We start from the raw sequence: 21,231 nt of genomic DNA on the forward strand, positions 1-21,231 counted from the left end.
GAGAAACGACATGGTTTTCAAAGCGGCCATAATTACCCTGCTTTTGTTGGCCGATAGCATTGTCACTATGATGTTTAGTTTGTTGTTGCGTAGAGGTAATTTTTGTAATTATAATTGAATGAATTGAAATTTTTAGCCGTTTAACATGCTATAAATATGTTTTGGTTTTTTTCCTTACTTTTTTTTTAGTTAGTGGTTAATATATTTCCGTCGGTTAAAAAAAAAAAAAGAGAAGGTTAGAACTTATGCGTGATTATAGTGTATATCCATAATAATGCCAAGTATGCTTTAGAAAATGGTCCAGATGACCAAATGCCAAATAAAGATAAAGTAGGGATTGGGCTTTGATTTTAATGACTCGTTTATTTAGGATTTGTCCACACTCCACATTTCTAAATTTCATGTCCACATTAGTTTTAAATTTTCGTGTTTTCGTTCTAATTTAACATTTTAAGCTACATAATAATGACATCCATGTTTTGATCGGAAATTTTTTTATTTTATTTTAAATACGTTTCATGTTCATGTACATGTTTTACATTACAAAATATTTTATTTTATATATGTAATTGATGCTTTATATGCGATAATTCGAATTTAAAAAAATATAAAAATATATATGTAATTAGATTATATTAATATAAAATAATGATTCATAAAAAAATTATACAAAAATTAATGAGTTAATTTGAAGAAAACCATGAGGTTCAATGTCAAAAACCATCCACCTATCATTTTTAAACCTAGGCATTATATATAGCTTGAGAAATTGAGTAAGAACCCCACTGGAATTATGAAAAAAGGCGAAGAAATGAGGATGAAACCGGAGATAAAAAGTTTTCGAAGTTTTTCTAGAAATTAAGAAATTAAGATATGTTCATTCAATTTACCCTTGAAATGGTCCTATAGATAGATTTATATGCGTAAGAAATTTTCGTTCAACCTCTTGTGTCCATTCGGTTCAATGTATGTATTTTTGTGTTATATTTAATTCTTTTATAAATTGGATTATAGAAAGTTCATAAGTTGTAGAAAGTTCAAAGGTTTTTTTATCGATAAGAACAAGGTCTTCGTCAACGTTACTTAAACCTCCAAGTTGGCGCTTAAATAATAGTTAGGTGTGTTTAAACATTAAATATTCATCAAAACACTTAATTTCAGTCAAATATTGACGATATTCGTGCACCATAAACTAACTCATAATTGCATCATGTACCCTTCTCTCCCACTAGAGTATTCATTAAGATCACCACCACCATCAGCCCCACCACCATTATACCACCAACAAACACCACCACCACAACGACGACCTCCTCAGCCGCATGCCACTGGTGTTCCAGCTCAACACGTAACTCCTCCTCCCCTTAACGTCAACTGGTCCAGCAGCCTTTGTGCATGCTGCTCCGATGTCCCCAACTGTAAGTCCATGGCTGATGACCTTCTTTTTCTTCTCTTTTACAAGATAGAACGAAATATAAATCCAGTTTCTTTACCACAGGTTGCTTAACATGTTTGTGTCCGTGCATTACTTTCGGACAAATAGCTGAGATCATTGACCAAGGGAACACTTGTAAGTAACTTCTTTTGCTAAATGTATTGATACTATGTTATCCAGTGTAAACTAATTTAAAGTAAAAAATGGGTTTTTGCCGATGGTGTGTAAGTGTTCATTATTTTAGATATTTGAGATAAACAAACTAGCTAATGTGTTATCCAGCTTGCGGAGAACATGGGGCTCTCTATGCCTTAATCCAGGCTTTCACAGGGTGTGGATGCTTGTATTCTTGTACAAATCGGACTAAGATGAGGAGTCAATTCGGGTTGCGTGAAAACCCATGTCCTGATTGCCTTGTTCATTTTTTCTGTGAACCATGTGCCTTGTGTCAAGAGTATCGTGAACTTAAACATCGTGGATTTGACATATCTATTGGTAAGCAATCCCATTTAAGCAACATGTGATATGTTTACAATATATTGTATTATTATATATCATAGTTTGATTTTGAGGTGTATTTAAATTCCAGGTTGGGAAGGTAACATGGAGAGACAGAATGATGTACATATGCCACCGATGGCTCCTGGAGGAATGTACCGTTAAAACCATACACCATCGCTCTTATGTGCTTCTTTAATTTGGGTTCATCGGTGAATATAACTCATTGTGAGAAATTGAATTTTAAAGATGTATAAATTATCTCATGAAGTACCTTTGTATTATTTGTGTATTGGTATATTGAATTTGTGCCAAGCTGTTGTATATTTGTGCTTGAGTGGGCGTTATAAGCAAATTTTATTATACCATTATTTTATTTCCTTAACAGCGAAAGACAAATAAATAGAAATGCTAACAAAATGCTAAGAGTTACAAAACATTAGACAAACAGTTTTAGGATCAATGCACCATTTTAACCAATTCATTCTAAAACCACTATTAGTTCTTGTTTTTAACCACTTGGATGCCACCATTTTGATTTCACTAGCCAAGTCCATAATTTAGAACTTCTACTCTCGTTATTGAAGGCACTCTCATTGCGATAATGCCACACAATACAAGCTAGAGCAAAGAGCACAACCTCGACACACCTGTGAAGTTTGTGATTAGCTCTCGTACCTTCATATCAATAGATCCTACGGTGACACGGATATCCCTCCACCAAAGAGAAACATGAGCTTTAGTCTCTTAAACCATCGAACTCGTATTAACACACCACCTACTAAAAAGTAAATTTTTTATTAATCCTCAACCCACCCCCAAGCTTGAATCTTTAAAGGATATGATACCTTAGATGTTTGGAATTGAATTTCAACATTATTTGATGGTAAATCCTTCTTCAAGATAACTCCAACCTCTTAAATATATGTAAACCGCACTTTAACACGCTCTATATGATAAAATTGATAGAATAGGGAACAATCTTTTCGTATATCTACAAAACAATTACAAACGTGAGGAGGCTATATCCTGATAGCACTTAAGAGATAAAGCTAACAAGCTAAACAATAGGAAAACAACTAGAAGATATATACGACTAAATAACCCAATACTCCCCCTCAAGTTGGAACGTGTAGATTCGAACGCCCAACTTGTCAAGAAGAAAGTTTAACCGGTGAGTTCCGAATCCTTTCGTGAGGATATCAACAATCTGCATTTTAGACTCAATATGCCGAGGTTGTATCTTGTGACAATCCACCCTTTCACGAACAAAATAACAGTCCATTTTCACATGTTTAGTTCTCTCATGGAAGACAAGATTGCTAGTGATGTGACGGGCAACTTGATTATCACAACATAACGAAGTCGGGCCAGTGATAATAATTTCTAGATCCTTTATGAGCCAACGAACCCACAGAACTTCATAATAATAGAAGCCATGGATCTGTATTCCGCATCTGCTGATGATCTGGACACAACTGATTGCTTCTTTGTTTTCCAAGATATAGGAGCATTCCCCGGCAAGAGTATATAACTTGTTCTAGACTTTCTGGTAAGTGGGCATTCCAACCAATATGCGTCACAATAAGCCATGAGGGTACATCCACTTTCACGAGGGAAAGGAACTCCTTGCCCTAAAGTAGCTTTGAGATAGCGTAGAACTCTATGAACAACGTTTAGGTGTGGTTGTCGTGGGTCAGCAACAAATTGGCTCAAGATGTTCACAGTGTAAGCAATATCGGGCCTAGTGGCTTGTAAATAGAGCAAACGACCAACTATGTGACGATACTTACTAGCATCCACTTGTGGCTGATCTTCACTTTGGTTAGCTTCAAATTTTGTTCAATAGGAAAGGTACTTGGCCGTCACCCTTGTAAACCACAATCTGCCAAGATATCTAAGATATATTTTCGCTGGCTTAGTACTAAACCTTCTGAGGTGCGAGCAACCTCAATACCAAGAAAGTATTTTAAGTTACCAAGGTCTTTGATGCTAAACAATTTATCAAGCTCTTTCTTTGTGTCTTGTATCTTTTGTGTGTCATCCCCGATAATGATCACATCATCGACATAAATAAGAGCAGCTATAAAAACCCTTATCTACTCATTAAACAAAAAGAGAATGATCGGCTTTGGATTGGTAAAAGCCAAGTTCAAGGAGAGCATTGGTAAATTTTTCATACCAATTCCGTGAAGCCTATTTTAAGTCATATATCGATTTCTTCAGCCTTCAAACTCTAGTATCTCCTTCCTCTGTAAACCTTGAGGTGGCTTCATGTAGACTTCTTCATGAAGATCGCCATGCAAGAAGACATTGTTAACATCCAATTGTTGAATGCTCCAATCTTTCTTGACTCCTACTGCAAGGAGGATTCGAACGGCGACTAACTTGGCAAACGGAGCAAAGGTGTCATGGTAATCGAATCCTTCCATCTGAGTGAAACCCTTTGCTACAAGACGAGCTTTGTACTGCTCGATTTCAACATTGGGTTTGTACTTCACCTTGTAAACCCACTTTGAATCAATAGCACACTTGCATTTTGGTAAATGTTCAAGACTCCAAGTACCATTTTCTTCAAGAGCACGGATCTCCCTTTTCATGGCTTCTCTCCACCGTTCGTCCTTTGCAGCCTAATAGAAAAACTTTGGCTCATTGTTGGAGTCAATAGCCGCTAAGAAAGCCTTATGAGAATCAGAAAAATCTTTATAAGAGACATAGTTTGTTAAGGAATGTACCGTCGAGGAAGATTGATTTGATGAGGTGTGCATAGGATCTACCAAGGGAGGGAGAGTGACGACGTAATCTTGAGGATGCGTTGGTTGGGATCTGGTTCGTTTTGGACGAGATTCCTCAAGGACACGATCAATCTCATGTTCTTGAGTTGGGTGGTATTCAACATTTGGTTTAGAATTTTCTTGGTTAGTATTATCAGCAGTGATGATAGGTTTACTATTTTGTTTAATGTGATCCTCAACTATTTCATCTTCATATGTGTTCTCACAATGACTCGATGTATCTAGAGGATCTTCTTGACTAATATTATTGATGACCTTGAAAGGAAAGTTATTCTCATGAAAATGAACATCTCTAGTCAAAATTAGCCTTTTACTCTCGATGTCGTAGCTTGTAGCCTCTGGTTCCTGTTGGATAGCCTAAGAAAATCTCGGGTCTTCTTCTCATCTCGAATTTGTCTCTTTTCATCTCAGTATTCCTAAAATAGACCATGCATCCAAAAATTCTCATCATATCATACTCCAGCTTTTGTTTGAAAAGAATTTCATACGGAGTTTTGCTGTTAATAACTTTAGGAGGCAAACGGTTGATGATGTAAGCGGCTATCATCACACATTCACCCCAAAATCGTTTTGGAAGGTTTGCTTCAAATATCAAGGCGCAGGCTATTTCAAGAAGGTGCATGTGTTTTCGTTCAACTACCCCATTTTGTTGTGGGGTATGTGGACATGTGTTTTCAAGGAGGATTTCTTGTTCATTATAGAACTTTAGCACATCATTTGAGCTAAATTCACCACCATTGTCACACCTAATCCTTATAACATATTTTTTAAATTTAATTTTAATGATTTTGTGGAAGCTTATCAAATGTTTGCTAGCTTCATTTTTAAATTTTAACATAAAACCCAAACGGTTCTACTGAAATCGTCAACAATAGTCAAGAAATAGCTAGCACCTGAAAGATATGAAATGCGATATTTGCCATATATGTCGCAATACAATAAGTCAAAACAATCAGTACTTTTAATTTCACTACTATAAAAAGGAAGCCTAGTATGTTTTCCATTGGAACAAGAATCACAAGACTTATCAAACAAAAAACTATTAAGAAAATTAATTTTTGTAAGGTTTTCACCGGAAGCGTGGCCTAGTCTTTTGCGCCAAGTGTCGGCTGTCGTCATCATTGCTTTTCTTTCTCTCCCAAACACTCCCATCGAGTAGAGACTGTAACATCCATAAAATTCAATCCAATTTAAAACTTTTTAAAAACTTTAAAAGCATCAAGTTATTACAGTTTACTTTCAAAATAATTTAAACATCAGAGCATCCCTAAAATCAATCATGAAAATGTAAGGAGGTGCACGATCACGCCTTCGCTTTCCCATGATCATAAAAATACCTGAAACAATAATCGATAAATGTAAGTTCGAAGGCTTAGTGAGTTACCCCAATAATACCAACGCCGTACAGATATAACCATATCATATAAACATATAAGAAAACAACAAACGACATGTATAATGAGTCATCAGTCTGACTGGACCGACTCCTGGTCCTCAACCTATCTGGACCGCCTTCCGAGCCATCGGCACGTCTGGACTACCCTTCTCGGGGCCTTCAGCCTATCCGGACAGCTCGTTGGGCCTTCGGCCTGATTAGATTTGGCCGACCCGGGCCTGCAGTCTACCCGGTCCGCCCAGGGTGTCTTGGCACTACGGAACATAGCAGGACCTGCCTTAACACTTCCACAAACCAATAAACATGTGCACATACATATAACAACTAAAGATGCAGATCTAACAGATCATTAACATGGCAACCATCCTATAACTAGGATACCGATCTAACCGATCTCCAACATAGCAACCATCCTAAACCAGGATGAAATCTAACATAGCAATAACATAGAAACCATCCTAAGCCAGGATGTAATCAAACATAGCAACCATCCTAAACCAAGATGAAATCTAGCATAAAAATAACATAACAACTATCCTAAGCTAGGATGTAAATCATAAAGGGCCAACCTTGGTGTCGTAGACCCTATTGATATAGTGAGGGGAACACACCTGGAGTTGCCGACTGAAGAGATAAGACCAAGATGCTCCGACCAGCGACACAAACTTCACCACAGAACACTACCAAAGAACCAATTCCATAAATATCAAAATTACTAAAATACCATTGGAAGTCAAACTAGTCAACTCTTGCTTAAAGTCAAAGTCCTCAGTCAAAGTCGACCTTCCTATTTAACTCTACTCACCGAGTAAACCCGTCGACTCGTCGAGTTCTTATACTCAGAAACTCCCATAACACGACTCAACTCGTCAAGTCGCCCCAAGACTCGTCGAGTTCAACGATCTCGGAATTCCATCCTGTCCAACTCACACAGTCACCAACCGACTCACTAATCAAAAGATTTAACCAAAAAAGGTTGGATTCTGCGACCAAACTCGTCGAGTCAAAGAACAGACTCGCCGAGTCCAAGGCAATCTTCAACAGACTCACCGAGTTGTTCTTCCAACTTACCGATTCCATGCACATGTTCATACAACTCGTCGAGTACACCCATGTGACTCATCGAGTCTCTCCAATTCTGAAACCATACAGTTTCTTTTCGAGCCATACAGGGGCTCAAATCCATAGATCCACTCTTCTATAGTCTAACCCTCACATAAAGTGGCAAACTTTACGTGAAACCAAGGAGATATAGGCCTAAAACACTCTAGGGCTTAGGTTTAAGACAAATGGGCCTCACCAATAACTCTTAGACAGAAGCTTTATGAAATTTTGGACGATCACAAGCCGAGATCTGAAGTAGCAACCTCAGATCTAAGCCTCTAACTATAAATAGTTCTCAATAATACCAAAAATGCCCCAAATCTCAAATGATGATAGATCTAGATGCAAAAGAGTGAAGGTAACAACTTATTATCTCCAAAATGTGCCCAAACTGAAGTAGATTCTAGATCCACACCACTCTCTTGATGCAAGCCTTTTGATCTTCAAGTTTCTTCCATTATAACTAACTTGCAAAGCGTCAATCTTCCTCCAAGGCCTCACACACACGAGTTTAGGGTTTTCTGGGTCTCAAAGGGTGCTAAGGAGGATGAGGGGAGGATATAAGGTGCTTTAAATAGGGTGAAAACCCGAAGATTGGGGTTTCTCTACTCAGCACCAACTCGTTAAGTCCAACTGTTGACTCGGCGAGTTGGTCACTTAACTCGCGACCAGAATCCTGCTCCGACTCGACGCGTAAACACACCCACTCGCCGAGTCCACCCCTTAAATACACATTACACCCTTGAACTCTTGCTTCTAAACTTAGGATGTTACAATTCTCCCCTACTTAAATTAGGCTTCGTCCTCGATGCCTGTTGTAGCACACAGTTCCAAATGATACTCCCACAATGCATCCTTTGATCTCGAACCGGCTCAGGTTCCCTTCAAACACTATTATTGAATCCCTATAAAGTCCATCTCTTCCCCTGTAGGGTCCTGACAACTGCTTCACGCCGGCCACCGGCTTCTTTTCTCAGATGACAACATGATCAACTAAGTGTCACCTGGTGACACTACCGTATTTCTGTCTTACGCATTCATTCACCGCATGTGAAAACTATAATCAATATAAACTGTCGGGTCCTGACCCAGTGTTAACCTACTATCCATTGCCCAACTGGCACTACTTTTATCAAAATGCACTGGATGGAAACTCATCCCGTTTCACCCTTGAATCAAATCCCTTACCATGCTGACATGATAATACATTCCACAGCCCCCGAGCAACTCTCATGAATACGTATCTATAAAGCATATACACACCGTACCTAGCCCAAACAACCCCGGCCTGGAAAACCAGGCATGCCTACGATGGGTCCAACCATCCCTAGGATGGAACACCACCACATACATAACTCATGACTACAACCATAAACTGAAACCCAAGGATCACCCTTGTATCACTTCGGAACTCCTCTGATTCGACATCAACGCTAGCCATTCCACAACCTCAGCAAACATTCAACCCGGATGTGCTTCCATACAACTGGTACATTTCTAGTGCTCATTAACGATAACTGAAATACTTTCGATCATCCCTTTACACTACTACTTTCCCTTCATATGACCAATACTACTTCCCGGAGCTACATACCTTTCCCTTCCATTCTCCCAGGAAGTCTACTCAAACAACCTTCACCACATCCGTAAGTGCCATGATGCTAAAACAATACCCATGTGGAGCAACTGCTATTCTCTAACTCATACACTCTGAATCTGATCACATAACTAACAAGGCCCATACACAACTTTTAGCTAACCCCATCATCATGATCAATACTTGGGGCCAGACCTTATCAATTGTCATTGCATGGTAACATACTCCCTCATTCTCCACATACCGATCTACTAACACATACAGACTCTTCAGCATGACTGGACCGCATTACCAGGCCTTTAGCCAATCTGGACCACTCTCATAACCTTCAGCATGTTTTGAACCACCCTTCTGGGCCTTCAGCCTGCCTGGACCATTCTCCAAGCCTTCGGCCTGACTGGTACGCCCATTGGCCTTCAGTGTATCTGGATTGCTCAAAAATCATTGTAAATCACCCTGAACCATTCTTCCCAGGAATCTCTAATTCAGTCTGTTCTAGCCCTCTAAGGGTTCCGAACTCCGAATCCTTCACTTGAATTTTCCCTAGCCTAAACCCAGGCCTCACAACGATCAACTACCTCTTCTGAACCCATGGTATGTTCCCTGCCCTACGTGTCTATCACATACGTTAAATAACCCGCATAGTCGTGCTGAAATGCTGCCGAGCCCTGGCAGCTAACAAAACCTTCAATCTATCAATCCAAAAACCCTCAGAGTTGAGCACACCCTCGAGTGCATACTCGAACTTAACTCAATCATAACCAGACTTCCAACCTGATTCCCTAATTTCTACTATCAACTACTGAGAAGACGTGATACACATAATGTGGAGTTTACCGAACCCCCAACTCACACAAACCTCAAACCGAGCAGCTACTAGGGCCTCCATTCTTCTTATCGGGTTATGAAACTTATCCCTATTTCAAAACCTCTCCCACTTCCACATCGTGGGGCAACACTCCCCCACATAGATTCGACTAAGCCTTCATAGTTCATGAAAATTGGAGGATTCTCAATCCTTCTCACTTCCCAACGACTGATCCAAGGCTAACAAACTCTTTCCCACTAATGCTCCATTACTAGCCCATCCCGAATGATCATACACTTCCATGAAGCAGATGAGAACTTGCTGAACTCCAGAGAAACCATCAGCCACTAATGCTTGAGCGACCCTACACTCATGTCCTGAAGGAAAAAAGACAAACGCTCCAACTAATACCTCGGCAACGAATCCCTTTCCAATGGCGCTTTCGTTCATCAATCACAAATGGTTGTTAATACCACTGAGTCCCGACAATGCTGAATAACCATCATGAGCAACCCTATCCGTGGATTTCCCACGTAATACCCCTTTTTCCAAAGGTTTTCCAATAAACATCCCTCTATCAGGCTCTAGAATCAGTCTCTTCAGGGTTCGCACCCTGACTCAATTACCAGCTCAAACGTCCACAGCTGAACTGCAGCAGCTGAAACAACCTCTGCCCTAAACCGAGCTACAACTACTCCCAAGACATAATCTACAATCCCAAATGTGAAATAGATTGTCCAATCACTCCTTACCGTCCGACGCAAGAGATCCAAGGCAAACCAGACTCCACACATACTTATGCCAAGTTGACCCACCTGCGCTCATCGGCGCTGAAATAATGTTGCCAACCTCTGTAACCGACTGACCCCAAGCTAGAAAACAACCTACCCCCGGGTCACAAGTCTGGTCACTCCTTCGAGCTCGAAAAACTGAGAGGGCACAATCCTTTCCCTACCAAATGACAATCCAATTCATTAATTAGCCATTCCACTTCCAGCTGTAAAACCCCAGCTAAACATAATCATCACTCCTTTCCAGTGTCCCTGCGACGCACATTCCAGTCTCGAGCAAAACCCCAAGCCTCAAATCTAGAAACCCACAAGCTATTCTCTCCCGCTCAACCCATGAAAATATAACGACTACAGGTCATCTTCCTGCTCCCAAATAACTGTATCCCTCTGCTCATCAGATTATGCACCAATAACAAGTCCCGGTTCTGGAAAGCTCGTCCAGCTTCTCCCCCTATCGTCGTTACAGCTGTGGAAGCTGTTGCGGCGGCCGTCACGACAATGGCTGCATAACGCTCGTCGAAATACTCAACAATGACGGTCTTAATAGACTGAAACATCCCAAAAAAACTATTCCCGGACAATCCCGATCACCTCCCCTAGGATGATCTCACTAACACGGTCCTCTGACAATGCTGGCCTATCCTTGCTGCCAGCTCTCGATCCAAACTTGGATTCGGTCTCAAGATGTCTCGTAACCACCATTATGGTAATATACCAGAAATATCTCTGATAACCCATATAATGAAAAGAACCAATTCCCAACCAAACCCTAGGGTTTATGATGTTCTTGCTACGCGTACGGGTCCTGTGCTTTCAGTAGTACAGGCCCATACTACCTTCCACACCTACCCATATTTGTCTCAATTATCATCACAACGCCCTAACAATATACATAATCATAGCGAGCGCTCAAACCTCACTCATAGAGGAATGTTAAAGATCCCATAACTTGCCTCCCAGCCTCTCACAACCCACCCATGAAACTTCCACCAACCCTGCAGCCCTTGTATATGCTAACCATACATAACGTTGGACCATATAGACTTTCGAATACTCGGTCCTACTCTAAGCTCACAACCAGACAAGGAATAGGAAATAAAGTAAAACCAAACATTCTCAGGCTATAAGATCTTAATATACAATCGTGTTACATATACTAAGCAACTACAGTAATGATGTCAATTTCATATAAGGAAAACCCTAGGCTATCAATCATCATGTAATCAGGCAATTCTATCATGCAATTCATGAAGATCCCTATCCTAGTACCAGCATGTTGTTCTAACATATCATGTAAGCAAATTATGTATGGTATTTTGGGTCTACTTACTAGCTCCGACTGATCGTACACCCTGCATCCTCCTTTACTTATTTTTGAAATCCATTTAGAAATTATTTTGAAAATCTTTCCTTGACTTGAGACTGGATTCACATAAATGTTTCTCCAATTCACTCAAACCAAGGCTCTGATACCAACTTGTAACATCCATAAAATTCAAGCCAATTTAAAACTTTTTAAAACCTTTAAAACCATTAAGTTATTACAGTTTACTTTCAAAATAATTTAAACATCATAGCATCCCCATAATCAATCATGAAAATGTAAGGAGGTGCACGATCATGCCTTCACCTTCCCGCGATCATCAGAATACCTAAAACAATTATCGATAAATGTAAGCTCGAAGGCTTAGTGAGTTACCCCCAAAATACCAACGCCATACATATATAACCATATCATATAAACATATAAGAAAACAACAAACATCATGTATAATGAGTCATCAATCTGATTGGACCGACTCCCGGTCCTCAGCCTATCTGGACCGCTCTCCGAGCCATCGACACTTCTAGACCGCCCTCCTCGGGGCCTTCGGCCTATCCAGACCGCTCGCTGGGCCTTCGGCCTGACTGGATTTGCCCGACCCGGGCCTGCAGTCTACCCGGTCCGCCCAGAGTGTCTTGGCACACATCAGGACCTGCCTCAACCCTTCCCCAAACCAATAAACATGCGCACATACATATAATAAGTAAACATGCAGATCTAACAGATCACTAACATGGCAACCATCCTATAACCAGGATACCGATCTAACCGATCTCCAACATAGCAACCATCCTAAACCAGGATGAAATCTAACATAGCAATAACATAGCAACCATCCTAAGCCAGGATGTAATCTAACATAGCAACCATACTAAACAAAGATGAAATCTAGCATAGCAATAACATAGCAACCATCCTAAGCCAGGATGCAATCTAACATAGCAACCATACTAAACCAAGATGAAATCTAGCATAGCAATAACATAGCAACCATCCTAAGTGTAGTATGCAGAGACGGAAGCTCCTTTTTGGTGAGTAGTAGTGAGACTTTGCTTTAATGGAGCACTTTCTTTTCCAAATCTTTTAAGGAGATCAGACCATATTTATGAGGCTGTGTTAGCATACTTAACACTAGAACTGATATCCTTTTCCATTGCTGTTGTGAGCCAGCCTTTTATCGGCCATAACATCACATCTCATCCATGTCATGTAGTCTTCAGAGTCATTTTCAGGTTTTTGAATGGAACCATCAACAAATCCTACCTTGTTTTTGGCGTAGAGAAAGTTCATCATCTCTTGGGACCAATCTGTATACTTGTTGTTGGTTAGAGTGTCATTGACCAACATTTGTTTCGGATAGTCAGACACATGGATATAGAATGGTGAGTTGATGTCCGGTGCTCCTACGGTTTTCTTTGGGGTGTCACTCGTGTCGCCGGCCATGGTTGCGGCTAGGGAGGAAGGTGATTAGGGTTTAGATTGTAACCCACTCTCATACTATGATAAAATTGATAGAACAGGGAACAATCTTTTCGTATATCTTCAAAACAATTACAAATGTGAGGAGGCTATATACTGATAGCACTTAAGAGATAAAGCTAACAAGCTAAACAATAGGAAAACAACTAGAAGATATATACGACTAAATAAACCCAATACTATACGGTCGTAGAACATTTGGATAAGAAGGTCCCATGCTAAGCTCATTAAACCCAAAGTCAAAATTGATCCAAGTTTATATTAAAGAAAATGTCATCATATAATGAGTACATGATATATCTATATGTACGTCATCTTCTATTTTAGTACCTTGCACATCAATGGGTTTGTTCATATATTAGCGTAAAATATTATAAGAAAGTTCCAAGTTGATGCATAAAATTATTATTATTTCCCCTGTTGATTCAAGTAAAATATCCATGTGATCCATAAATATGTGGTTCATAGTAGCTGTCTCATAGCAACTCTTGACTATTGGTTTGAGTAATCATGTATTCTCCTAAGCCTCCACATCTCTCAGCCCCTCCACAAGGATATGGTCAACCACCATATACCACCGGCGTTTCTGCATCAACTCAGACGTCCTGGTCAAGTGGACTATGTGACTGTTGTGTTGATATCCCAAATTGTAAGTCACCAGAAGTATGCAATCTTTTTTATACTCAATAACCATCATTCATCAATGGTGATTACCCTCTTTTTATTTTTCTTTTATTCAGCTAATTTCTTTACTTAACTTCTTAAATGATAGGTTGCTTAACATGTTGGTGCCCTTGTATTATTTTCGGACAAATAGCTGAGATTGTAGACAAAGGAACAACTTGTAAGTAGTTACATGATTATCAAACAAAAACTGGTTTTCAACCACTAATAAATTTTGAATATAACACAGCTTGTGGAGTACATGGTGTTCGTTATGCACTTATCAATGTCTTAACGGGTTTTGGATGCCTTTATTCTTGTTTGTATCGAACTAAGTTGAGGCGTCAACAAGGATTGCCTGAAGTTCCAACTAACGATTGTTGTGTTCACTTCTGTTGTGGGCCATGCGCTTTGTGTCAAGAGTATCGTGAGCTCCAATGCCGTGGATATGACATGTCTATTGGTAATCAATCATTGGCATTAAATCGATATCATATTTATTATAACTTTGATCATACGATCCTAATTGGTCTTTGTTGATTGTGTAAATATTCAGGATGGAAAGAAGGTATGAATAGGCAGATGCATGGAGTTCAAATTCCACCTGTGGCTATTGGAGGAATGAATCGTTAAGTTGGGGGCCAAAACTTCAAGTGTACTTAAAGTTTTCAATACTCATAGGGAAAAATATACGTTTATGGGCACATTCGGTGATGTATAAACTAGTCAAGAAAAAAGTGTAAATCAATTGGAGGTGCTAAAGATCCCAAATTTCATGATCTCTATGTTTCGGATTAATAAAAAAAGTGTGTTTTTTATTTTTATTTTTATATGGGTGTTGTGCAGTGGTTTGTTGTAAACTGTAGGTTTTTTTTTTTTTTTTTTTTTTTTTTTTTTTTTTTTTTTTCAGTAAATATATTGCAAACTTTTGATATTTGTAAAATAATATAAAACATAAAACTAAATATCTTTGAATGGCAAATTAAAGTAATTTTTGGATTATTAGTTTTTTTTTTGGGAATACGAGTCTTTTTTTTTTAAAGTAAAAAACCTTAAAACATGTATTCTTCTAAAAAAAAAAGTAAACTAAAATTTTCCAAATGCTTATTGTGCAACATTTTCTTTTGTTATAACACGGCGAGCTATAATCAATATTTCAAACACAGGTTTGTACCGCGATCCATTTGACCTTTGGGACTAGTTTCTATAATTTTAATTATTTTTTCTAATTTTCCCATACATACATAAAAATATTAAAAATTCGATGTTGACAAATTTAAATATTAAAAATACACATTATAGATAATTCCATATACACTGAAAAAACATATACCGAGAACTTTTACATCAATACCTAACATATATATATATATATATATATATATATATATATATATATATATATATATATATATATATATATATATATATATATATATATATATATATATATATATATATATATATATATAAACAAATTATAGTTTTACATTAATATAAACATATTGAAAATTCTAATAAAATTATTTGTTTTTATTTTGTAAAATCTAAATAGATATCAAAAAGACCACTAATGTTTATTATGAAAATTCTAAATTTCCACGTGATTTTATTCAATTTATTGGTTCAACAGGTTTAAATTAATCGGTTCAACTAGGTTTTGATAAAAACGGATACTTTCATTCCGATTAAAAACAGATATAAAATCGGTGCTAATTAATTATTGATAAAATAAATAATTAACTAAAATTTGTTTTTGTTAACACGGGCATAGCTATTTTCTGGGTGTTTTCAATTGCAAATGTGGTCATTATTTGAATTTACCTTATGATTTTGGTCTTGATCACTTCAAAGGCCAACTTTTTAATTTTCACTTATCTTTATTATATATATATATATATATATATATATATATATATATATATATATATATATATATATATATATATATATATATATATATATATATATATATATATATATATAGTTACAAAATAGATATAAGCACTTAAAAAATATGATAAAATTACAACTTTGATTCCTCGGTATATGATATCTCAATTACATTTATTCCAAGAGCAAAACAGGTAGTTTTAATTTTTATTACAACTAGGCTATTAACTTAGACGAAACAAGCACCAAAATCTTAATAAGAACCAAATTTGATAGACAAAACTTTCTTTAACCAAAGTTACAAACCCACTTATACTCATGGACCAAAACTGTTATTTACTCAAAATACTTTGTCATCGAATCTTCAGAAATAAACCGTAACCAAGAAGCAACGTAAACTATGCATTGAAATGGTAAAAGTTAGGTAAGAGTATTTAAAAAACGTTATCGTTAGAAACAAGGTCTTGGTCAAAATTCAGCCATCGTTGAAACTTCCAACTTGATGCATATATAGATATTTCAATCTTTTGTTTGAACATTAAATATTCTTTTCATCTGTCCTCAATAAATAAATATCTCCATTTCCAAGATTGGCCACCAGCAAACACCATGTATTCTTCTCATTCCCAAGACTACCCTCCAAAACAAACATCGCCACCACCATCAGCTCCTCCGCAATCATATTACCAACCACCGGCACCACCACAATCCAATTACGAACCACCGCAGTATGCCACAGGTATTCCGGTGGGTCATAAACCCATCAACGAGAAATGGTCCAGCAGCCTTTGTGCCTGCTGCTCCGATGTCCCCAACTGTAAGTCCATGGCTGATCAGCTTCTTTTTCTTCTCTCTACAACTATCAATTCACAAAGTATATATAATCAAGTTTCTTTGTTTTTGTATCCCACAGGTTGCTTAACATGTTGGTGTCCATGCATTACTTTCGGACAAATAGCTGAGATCATTGACAAAGGAAACACTTGTAAGTGCATAAACTCAGGGTTTTCTGATTTGAATGTTTAAATAATCAGATCATTTCTATTTATTGCTTCCGGATTAACTTCAGTTGTTTGATTACATCATTTTTTTGTAAACATAAATCACATAATTCTTTATTTTAACTTCTTTTTACCAAATTATTGCAACACAACATGAATCATGTCGATTACCCCACACACGAATCCATAGGTAAAAAGTACATGCGAAAAACAGAAGAAAACCATAGATTTGAGTTTTAATATGTATTTTATTAAGTGTATGAGATAAACATAATAATTGGTACGTAATTAATACAGCCTGTGGAGTACAAGGGGCTCTCTATGCAATTATTTCAGCATTCACATGTTGTGGATGTTTGTATTCTTGTGTATTTCGGAGCAAGATGAGGAGCCAATATGGACTACGTGAGACTCCTTGCAACGATTGTCTTGTTCATTGGTGTTGTGAACCATGTGCCTTGTGTCAAGAGTATCGTGAGCTTAAACATCGTGGATTTGACATATCTATTGGTAAATGATCTCACTTAATTGCCAACATATATATGTCCAAACATGTGATACATTAGAAATGTATTGCATTATTATTTATCAAAGTCTGATTTGGATGATTATGACTGAATACAGGATGGCAAGGTAACATGGAGAGACAAAATCATGGAGTACAAATGCCACCTATGGCTCCAGGAGGAATGTACCGTTAATTAAGATACCTATTCATTACTTCATTCTGGAGAAACCGAAGATTAATTTAAAGATAAACAACATAGTTGTTTTTTTTAGAAGATCACCAAATCGTTGGTAAATATTTTTTGCTTAGCGTATTGAATTTTATCGTGTTGTAGTAATGTGTAACTTAATTGTTAGTTGTATTCAAATTTATTCTGTTATACAAGTATTGGTTTCGTATTTACACATGGGACTTGTGGTCAGTTTGGTATCTATCACTTGTTGGTAGGTTTTATGAATTAAAACAAAACCGGGGATAGGAGAACAAAATGGGTAGCTTTAGTTGTATTCATTCTCTAAAGAATCATCAATCTTGATTTCTTTCCCCCCTTTTGAATAGACCAATCCATAATCCAAGGTTGCCTTTACATACCTAAGGATACTTTTCACCAACCGGAGGTGTTTTTCAGTTGGTTTCTCCATGAACTGAATAGAAACACCCACTTCAAAGGATAGATCGGGAGGAGTATGTGTTAAATGGCGTAAGCTTCCCACGATGCTTTTTTACTTAGTCGGGTTAACCAACTCCCCATCTTCATCTTTTCTTAGCTGCACTTTTTGATCAATTAGGCACTTTGTAGGGTTGTTGTCTTCCATTCTCGTTTTTGCTAGAATATTTCTCACTTTATGCTTCAAAATTCTTCCACTTGGATTTCTTTTCACCTTGAATACCCGCTTCAATCCAATCGCTTTTTGTCCTTTTGGAAGTTCAACCTGGTTCCATGTTCGATTTTTCTCAATTGAATTGAGCTCTGTCTTCATAGCTTCAACCCACTCAGATCCTCATCTTGCTTCTGCATATGAAGTAGGTTCTTCCTCATCGTGAACCATCAATAATCGCTCAGTGTTTTGGTATAGATTGGTTAGCAACCGGGATCTCTTAGAAGTGCCACCACCTGTAGAGCTCGATGTCGTATCTGATGAAGCAATTGACGAGATTAGGGTCTCATGCGTAGATGTGTCGGGATGTGGTGAACTGGGTGGGCTAACATGTGAGCTTGTGACAGAGTCCACATGGGGAGTATTGAGATCTTCCTCATCTTCAGTCCAAGTTCCATCTTCCTGTTGCAGCTCATACTCGAATCCCTCATGCGCACTAGGTATCAACTTAACTTCAGTCTCTTCTGTTTTGTTTAGATCGTATTCTCTATTGTAAAACATATACCTGGTGTCGTTTGAATCATAACTGCCTTTTCCCACTCCCATTCTTTATCTTTTTTAAAAGTTATGTTTCTATTCACACAAATTGACGTCGTATCTGGGTCTAATAGCTTGTACGCCTTTGTTCCCTTCTCAGTTACAAGATGAACCATATTTTTACTTCTATCTTCTAACTTTTTTGGATATCTTTTAGCGACTTTCACCTAAGCGACACATCCAAATACCCTAAGATGTTCTACACTTGGCTTTCTTCCACTCCACAGTTCATACGGTGTAGTTCTTTGTGAGATTTTATGTTTACTCTGTTTAGAATATACACAACAACATGACTTATATATAAATTCTCCCCACAACACATCTAATACTGTCATCGCCTTCATATTGTAACTTACCATCTCCAAGACTGTTTTGTATCTCCTCTCCACAACACCATTTTGTTGTGGGGAAAATGCTAATGTAAAGTGTCAACTGATTCCAGTCTTTTCACAATTCCAGATGAAACGGTTTGAAAGGAACTCACATCCTTGGTCTGTATGGAACACTTTCATTCTTTCTCCTGTTTTGTTCTCTACTATTGTTCTAAAGTTCTTGAAATTTTGGAATCTTCATCCTTGGTCTTCTTCAAATCGACCCACATGGATCATCTGTAATCATCAACCAGAAGCATTAAATACTTGTTCCCAGAGGGTGTGGGATATGTGTCGAGTCCACATAAATCTCCATGTATCAGTTCAAGCTACTTCTTTGACATGTACAAAGACTTTGTTGGATAGGATCTACTTGTTTGCTTCCATGCGAGACAGCCTTCACAGAGTTGTGTGGGTTTTCTTATCTTTGGTATTCCTTCAACAAGATTATATATTGTGAAATATAAACTTCAATGCATCAAAGTTTATGTGACTCATCCTTTTGTGCCAAAGCTATATTGACTCTATTATCTCACCAAGAAAGCATCCCGTTCTTACTTCATCCAAATCGATCTTATAGTGTAGGTTTTAAGACCCATGTACCTTCATAAGTAGCTTTCCGACAACTTCATTAACTCATAAAAATAGGTCCTTTATACGAATTTCATATCCACCTTCTGTCAATTGACAAATACTTATTATATTTGAGCATAATTCAGGTATATAGTATACTTCTTGGAACTTTCTCTGTTGTCTGTTTTTGAATTGGAAGAATATTGAGCTTTTCCATGTAATTCTAACTTTAAACCCATTTCCAAAAACAATTGAGCCCTTTATCATTTGATTGAGGTCATGAAACTTGTTCTTGTCTCTCGTCATGTGGTTGCTAGCTCCCATATCTCAGTACAATTAAATTCTTTAGCTCGCTTCATCACCACTCGTCTTCAACCGTGGATTCTTGTTTTCTTCATTTAAATGAACTTCAACAGTTTTTAAAGAATCATCAAGAACTGACAGTAGAAAAGTTGGTTTGTTGATGTGTTCTAGACCCAAATATATGTGTTGGTTTCTTTCACGCCTTGTGTTTCCACATTCAACAACGTAAGGACCGAAGTTTTGAAAATTGTAACATTGAACTTTACTATTGTCTCCACTTTCGGATGGTTCATGAATTTTCTGGTGGTGAGAACCACGACCACCACGGTTGTTGGTGGTTCCTCTTCCACAACCTCTACGTCGACCTAGTGAGCTACTACATCCTCCACGGTTTTCTTTATGTAAGTTCTTGGAGTCCTCTTCATTTTTCTTCTTGTTTCCGTCTGTCCACTCTTGATGACTGAGAATGAGTTTTCTTTCTTCATTTTCAAAGTGACCCTTCATGCGTTCTTCATGTGCTTTTAACCTCCATACTAGTTCCTCAACTTCCATCACATTCAAGTCTCCAAACTGCTCAACAGTTGAAGGAATATGTAGGAACTTGGATGCAATGGTTCTTAGTAGCTTCTTCACTACATATGATTCTTCTACTATATCTCCTAAGGCACGTATAGTTCTGATAATGTTGCTCACTTTCAAAATGAACTCATCTACAGCCTTCGACTCTTTCATGTTCAAAGCCACAAATTCCGCCTTCATGGTTTGAATTCTTGTTGTCTTCACCTTATCCGCCTGCGTGAACATCACTTTTAAGGCTTCACATGCTTCCTTGGCCGATTTCTTCTTTGGTAAAGCCAAAAACAGATCTTATGCTGTCAATGCCATCTTGTCTTTCTTGACTTCTATAACAGTATTTGTTGTTTTGGGTTCAACTGCATCCCAAACCCCTTGAGCTTGCATGAACACTCTCATTTTTAAAGTCCAAGCAACATAATTCTTTTTTGATAACATGGGGTAATAAAGTGTAATTAAGTTGCCAATATTTCTCATTGTTGTTGTTCCATGTCGTTTCTTTCACTCGTGGATGATACTGTGGCATGCACTAGGTTATGCTCTAATACCAAATGTTGGTATTACAGAGGAGGCTTAAGGATGTATGAAGGTTTTATGAATTAAAACAAAATAGGGGATAGGAGAACAAAATGAGAAAAAGATGCACCTTTATTCACATTCAAAGTTAAACAAAATGGGAAATTACCAACAACGTACACTTTGCC

At 37.7% G+C, this 21,231-nt stretch overlaps 3 protein-coding genes across 3 annotated transcripts; all 3 read left to right on the top strand.

The window, feature by feature from the left end:
* The first annotated feature begins 1,148 nt into the window (after window positions 1-1,148).
* LOC145010985 (protein PLANT CADMIUM RESISTANCE 3-like) lies at window positions 1,149-2,259 on the top strand. The gene is made up of 4 exons (XM_078969586.1): window positions 1,149-1,418; window positions 1,499-1,570; window positions 1,718-1,930; window positions 2,025-2,259. The coding sequence occupies exons 1-4, from the start codon at window positions 1,211-1,213 to the stop codon at window positions 2,096-2,098; spliced, it is 567 nt and encodes a 188-aa protein (XP_078825712.1). The 5' UTR covers window positions 1,149-1,210; the 3' UTR covers window positions 2,099-2,259.
* Window positions 2,260-13,683: 11,424 nt separating this feature from the next.
* On the top strand, window positions 13,684-14,720 carry LOC145011034 (protein PLANT CADMIUM RESISTANCE 7-like). The gene is made up of 4 exons (XM_078969655.1): window positions 13,684-13,876; window positions 14,000-14,071; window positions 14,141-14,353; window positions 14,447-14,720. Exons 1-4 carry the CDS (start codon window positions 13,738-13,740, stop codon window positions 14,521-14,523), a joined length of 501 nt encoding a protein of 166 aa, XP_078825781.1. The 5' UTR covers window positions 13,684-13,737; the 3' UTR covers window positions 14,524-14,720.
* Window positions 14,721-16,341: 1,621 nt separating this feature from the next.
* Window positions 16,342-17,694, top strand: LOC145009224 (protein PLANT CADMIUM RESISTANCE 3-like). Its single transcript, XM_078967917.1, has 4 exons — window positions 16,342-16,600; window positions 16,697-16,768; window positions 17,082-17,294; window positions 17,409-17,694. The coding sequence occupies exons 1-4, from the start codon at window positions 16,393-16,395 to the stop codon at window positions 17,483-17,485; spliced, it is 570 nt and encodes a 189-aa protein (XP_078824043.1). The 5' UTR covers window positions 16,342-16,392; the 3' UTR covers window positions 17,486-17,694.
* Window positions 17,695-21,231: the final 3,537 nt, after the last annotated feature.

The sequence above is a fragment of the Lactuca saligna genome, chromosome 8, assembly GCF_052625555.1.
Source record: "Lactuca saligna cultivar CGN05327 chromosome 8, ASM5262555v1, whole genome shotgun sequence".
In the NCBI taxonomy this organism is placed as follows: Eukaryota; Viridiplantae; Streptophyta; class Magnoliopsida; order Asterales; family Asteraceae; genus Lactuca; species Lactuca saligna.